Source organism: Tupaia chinensis, unplaced genomic scaffold, assembly GCF_000334495.1.
Source record: "Tupaia chinensis unplaced genomic scaffold, TupChi_1.0 Scaffold000627_1, whole genome shotgun sequence".
Taxonomy (NCBI): Eukaryota; Metazoa; Chordata; class Mammalia; order Scandentia; family Tupaiidae; genus Tupaia; species Tupaia belangeri.
Genome location: NW_006160147.1, coordinates 496882 through 502250, shown reverse-complemented (window position 1 = coordinate 502250; position 5369 = coordinate 496882). Strand labels below are relative to the sequence as shown.

At 61.7% G+C, this 5369-nt stretch overlaps 1 protein-coding gene across 1 annotated transcript in view; it reads right to left on the bottom strand.

Annotated features, from left to right (window-relative positions):
• The window catches only part of LOC102499823 (receptor-type tyrosine-protein phosphatase V), a 27592-nt gene extending 24983 nt beyond the window's left edge, over positions 1-2609 (bottom strand). The window contains exon 1 of the mRNA XM_027776000.1: positions 2598-2609. Coding sequence (XP_027631801.1) covers positions 2598-2609 — 12 coding nt within the window. The remainder of the gene's footprint in view (positions 1-2597) is intronic.
• Positions 2610-5369: the final 2760 nt, after the last annotated feature.

Below are 5369 nucleotides of genomic sequence, written 5' to 3'. Positions count from 1 at the left end.
GGGGGGGTGGGCAGAAGGAGGAAGGGGACCATAGCTGTCAACATACAGACAAGCCCCCTCCCTCTGCTTCTGCCACCTCCGCCCTCCTCCAGCAGTCAGCTCTCCAGGGAGGAACAAGCCTGTGCTCTTGGGGAAGGCCACAGGAGGGATGGCCTTGCAAATGGACACACTGCAGAGGCAGCTGCTCCCACGCCCGGACCCTGGAAGACAGAAAGGGGTGTGGTATCTACAAGCTTCGCCCACACGGGGGAGAGGGACAGGGTGTCTGCGGCCCGTGTGTGCGTGTGTGGGTGTGTGGTCCTGAGTACTGGGTGGGGGCCAGCTGGGTGTGCCCCTTCATGTGGCCAGGTGGCACCAGGCTCTTGTAGACAGAGGCAGAGGAGGACAAACTTTGGGCTCCTGAGTCTTGGCGATTGCTGATCTAGACCTGCCCGAGCCTGGGGACCCATCTCATCCCATCCCCTCACTGCCCAGATGGGGAAGCTGAATCTCAGAGAGACTTCAGCCTCAGTCCCACATGCAAGCAGGAGACTGGACTTGAACCTGAGACTTGGGACTCCATAGGACAGAGATGGCAAACCCGGCTCCTGACCCCTTAACTCGGGTCCTCTTGGCTTGGAACCCTCTAGGGAGCAAGTTAAGTCCTTAGGATTTTTCTTCCTCTACCAAATCAGTGGCAGCCACCCAGGCTCCCATGCCACTCCCAGCCCCCACCTGCTACAGGTGCTGCAGACGCCTGGCCCAGAAGACACTGGGACGTGCCCCACTTTACCCCACTAGAGCCAGCTACGTACCTTGAGGTGCTCACCGGTGGCTCCCACCCCGTGATGCCAAGGGTGGGACGGGAGAGGGCAGAAGAAATGGCTCTGAGCCCTGGGAAGGAAGCCCAGGACTCAGTGCAAACCCAGGAAGTGAAGTGGCAGGGGGGCGTCTTGCAGAAAACCAGCAGGTAGAGGGGCTCCAGATGCTGAGACAGCTTCTGAGGGAGCCAGGCTCCCGAGATCGCCCGCTCAGGCCACAGCCAGGGCCTGCCTGCCCTCCCCCGTTCCACCCAGCCCAAACCTCAGAGCCGCCCACCCAGCCCTGGAGAGGGGCCTGGAAACTCAGCACTGCAAACTCATCAGATTTTCCCAGCCACGTGTGCGTGTGTGTGTGTGTGTGTGTGTGTGTGTGTACATATGCGTACGTGTGTGCTTTTGAAGGGAGAGGCATCAATTAGGGAAACTGATGTGACAGGAGAGAGGTCCCCAGTCTGGCAAAGCGTAGAGAACTGTCCCACCCTCCTGCCTCCAGCATCCCACCTCACAGGGGGACCCCTCACTTGCTCTCTCTAGTGGTCTTAAGCAGCAGCCTTCAAGGGGGGGTTTGGGGAGGGGGCATGCTAATTCGGGATCTGAGCAGAAGAGATGCAGGAGGATACAGGCAAGAGAGTGGTCCCAGAACCTGCCCAAGGGTCCCACAGACGAGAGGCCTGTGGGGGACAGCACAGATCCAGTTACTCCTATGCAGAGAGCCATGGAAGGCACAGCCGCCAGCTCCCCACCCAGACAGAGCAGCCTTGGGGATGGGAGAGGGGGCTCCAGAGGGGTTGCAGAAAAGTCTGACAGAAGAAGCAGCCTCCCAGCCCAAGCCTCTCCCTTCGGAAAAAAAAGTACCGCGATGACTGTAGTTCCTCCCCGGCACCACCCCCACCGACAAACCCACATCCTCTCCCTAGAGAACCCCTGGGGTCCTCCTAAGGTCTCAGCACCTTACTCGTTGCTCCTGGGGAGAGCCAGCCAGCAGGCAGGGAGGCAGGGGCAGGTCCAGGCGTCCGGGTTCCCACATGGGAGCTGGCCAGGCTCTTCCGCAGCTGGCCCAGGCAGTGCCCTTCCGCTCGCCTCCTACTCGCATGGCCCACAGCCAGGCCTTGGGCATCACCCTGCCCCCTGCCCCACTGCAGGAAGATAATCACCCACCAGGCAGGAGAGGGCAGCGGCTCAGGGCAGCCAAGTCTCGCACTCTCCCTCCCACACCCGAGGAAGGTTGCTAGGATGGCAAAGCCTTGGGCCCGGCAACAGGTCAAGGGAAGGCAGCAGACTGGGGTGGGCTATGTGGCCCTCACAGTGTGTGTGCAGGCATGCACACGAGGGTGGTGAGCGTGCACACACCTGTCAGGATGTACACACGAGGGGCTGTCCAGGGCCAATATGGAGGGTAGGAAGCCGGGGAGGCCTCTGGAAAGACAGGGCCACATGGTGGAGCACAAGTCCATCCCCCCAGCCCTGGGCCTAGGAGAGCCGGAGGAACCAGCTCCGAGGACAGGCAAAAGACAGGCTCGTCCCTGGAGCGCCGGGGAGGCTGCCGGACCCTCCTGAGCTGAGCTGGCCTAGATGCTGGTCCTCTCAGCAGCGTGAGAGGGGACGGGAAAGTCCCTTCACCAGAAAGAGCCCAAAAGGTAGCAGGAGGGAAACTGGGTCGGGTTGGGGGTTGGATCTGGGATGCCGCAGCACCGGGTATAGCCTGGGGCGTGCCTGACAGGTCTCCCTCCTCCCCACCTCCACACTGGGAGGCCCAGAGCCCACTCGTGTCCCCTCCAGCTGCTCTCTCCCACTCACCTGTGTCTCCATGGTGTTCCCTGCCTCCTCCTGGAAGAGGCTCCCTGTGTCCCCCACCTGACCAGGTTCAGGCCTGGGCCTGTAAAGTAGGGGCTGACCCAGGATCTGGGGTGCAGTGAGGGCTCAGGAGCAACCACCTGGATTCCGGGGCTTCTCCAGAGAGGACAGAGGAGAGCAGCTAAGTAGGAGAGTGGGTCGGGGATGGCGTGCAGGACCCAGGAGTCCAGCCCCAGCAGCCGCCCTTCTTCTCAAGATGCCCCTTGGAATTCTATAAGGTGGCAGCTTTGCTGCCCACAGCCAGGCAAGGAGCCCCCTGCTCCCTGGAGACTGCCAGGACCATCCCTCCCCACCCGGGGCTCCTGAGAGCTGGGGTTGGGAGCCCCTGGTATTGGGAATGACCAGAGAAGGGAGACAGGAGAGTCAGAGCTGGGAGGGGTGAGGGCACCCACTGCAGCTTCAGATCGGCTGCAGCATCCCCTCCCAGCTGGGTCTAGCCTGGCAGGCTCCTCTGCCCTCTCTGGGCTCTGTGAGGAGACCTGGGAGTAGCTTGCTCCAGAATTTCCCCACTGCTGGGTGAAAGGGCCCAGGCAACCTTCTCCTTAGAGATGGGGGAGGGGTGCAGAGTCTGGTGAAGCGAGGCTCAGTGACCATGGTCTCCTCTACCTGGGCACCACGCCCAGCCCAGAACCCGCCAGCTTCTCTCTTGCCTCCCGCCACGGACACATCCAGAGCACTCAGCTGTGAGCAAGAGCCTCACAGCAGCAGGTGGGCAGGGACACGTCTGGAGCTGGAGGAGACTCCGGGAGGCTCAGCAACTTGCCCCAGGTCACACAGCCGAGGCTCACAGTGGAGGCTCATTACACACAGTTCTTCCTTGCTTCCAGCTCTTAAGATGCTCTCTCTGGAGTTGAGGGTGTCTGGACCCTCAGCCCCAGCTGAAAGACAAATTGGCAATTTGATGATGGAAGTTTGAGAGCTGCCTGGGACAGTCTTGCCCTGGTGTGAGAAGGTCTGGGAGGCAGGACTCAGTCTCAGGGGCCTCCCAACAGCCAAGATGGGACAGGGAGAGATGACACGTGCTTGTCCCATTTGAGAGGCTGGTACCTCACACCTCCAAGCCTTGACCACACCACGTCGGGCTGTCCAGGCACTCTAAGCAGAGCAGGGGAGTGGGCAGGAGGCAAGGAGTGACCATCACCATGTCCCACCCACTCAGAGGGACCTGGGACATCGTCAAGGTCTGGCCTGAAGCCCGGCCACTACTCCCCTCACCCCAGCCGCCTTCCCCACATCCTGGCGCCCAGCTCCTTTGCTCTCTGCCTAAAAGCTCAGCTCCCGATGCTCGAACCACTGCCAAGCCCTAGCCTGTGAGGGCTGAGGGTGAGCTCTTGGCAATGGGCTGGGACCCTGGAAACTGGGGGGCACCACAGACCAGTAGGGGGAAGGTTCTGCCTGCTTCCTCCTCCCCCACCTCTGTGGCATCCTAGCTTCCTGTTCTTGATAATCATCGTTGGCTTGGCCCAGAGGGCTTGGCCCCCTCTCCCATCCCTCCTCCCTATCCCAGAGCCCCACAGTCGTCCAGCGTGCAGACGACATTAAGGGACTACTGTCCATGTATGTCAGGGATCCCCAAGCTCCTGCTCCCTTCATGCTGTCCTGGGGCCCAGGATCAGCTTCTTCTCCAGCTGACATCAGCCTCCTCCTCCGGGAACCTGCCCACTCCCCAGAGGGGCACAGGCCTGAGGGAAGGAGCCAGGATTAGCTGGCCATGGAGGGGCTCGCACGATAGCCAGGCCCATCCCTACTGCCAAGGGTGGGGGCTGGGGGACTCCTGAACCCAAGACGTTGTCCTCGTTCTTCATCTCAACCCCCAGCACCCTGCCCCCAGGGCCCGCAGAAGGCCAGGCCCCTCCCACCACCCCCTTGGCTGCCGCCCTATACCTATTGAACATCATTTCTTTTTGCTGTCACCGTTTGATGGCTGAATCAGAGATGTGGGAGGGAGAGAGAGGATGCCGATTGTGCGTGTTGGGGGCCGAGGAGCAAAGGGTGTTCGGAACGTCAGAAGGTAACAGGAGACGTGCGGCAAGAATGACCCAGCCAGGCTGCTGGCCGGCAAGGGGCCTGCTGAGGTCAGCCATGGACGGGGGACAGTGGAGTCTTGGGGGCCACTCCCTAGGCCTCCGGTGTCCAGGAGCCCCAGAGGTGAAGAGGACATGGGAGTCCCCTGGCGTGAAGGCCAGAGACTGCCTCCTATCTGTAAGTCTTTCCAGCAGATGTCAAGGCTCTTGGAGGAGGCCTGGAGGGGGTTGGGGACCCCAGGAAGCCCCTCCGACTCTGCTGTCAGTCATCCCCATGATTTGCTTCCCAGGCGGCCGGCCTGTGCTCGGGCAGGGCAGCTGAGAGCCAAGGCCAGCAGAGGACATTCCTGCCCTGGCTCTGGCCTTCCCACCATGAAGCAAGGATCCTGTACTCCCTTTCTTCACGCCAGGTCTGTTCCACGTCTGCTTGGCCTGAATTCCAGGGCCTGAAGTGGCAATGACTTCCAGGGAGAGGGCTCGGGGGCGGATACAGGGAGGTGGAAATGAGTCTGGCCGAGGCCAAGCTGAGCAGGATGGCCTGGGGCTCTTCGTGGGCCAGCACAGAGCTGGACGTGAGCTGAGCTCCGCTGAGCACGTGGGCAGAGGCTGGACATGACCGGACCGGGGGAGAAACGCAGGACAGAGGGAAAAAGCCAGGGGAACTGGCTAGTCAGGCAGGCCCAGCCTCCTG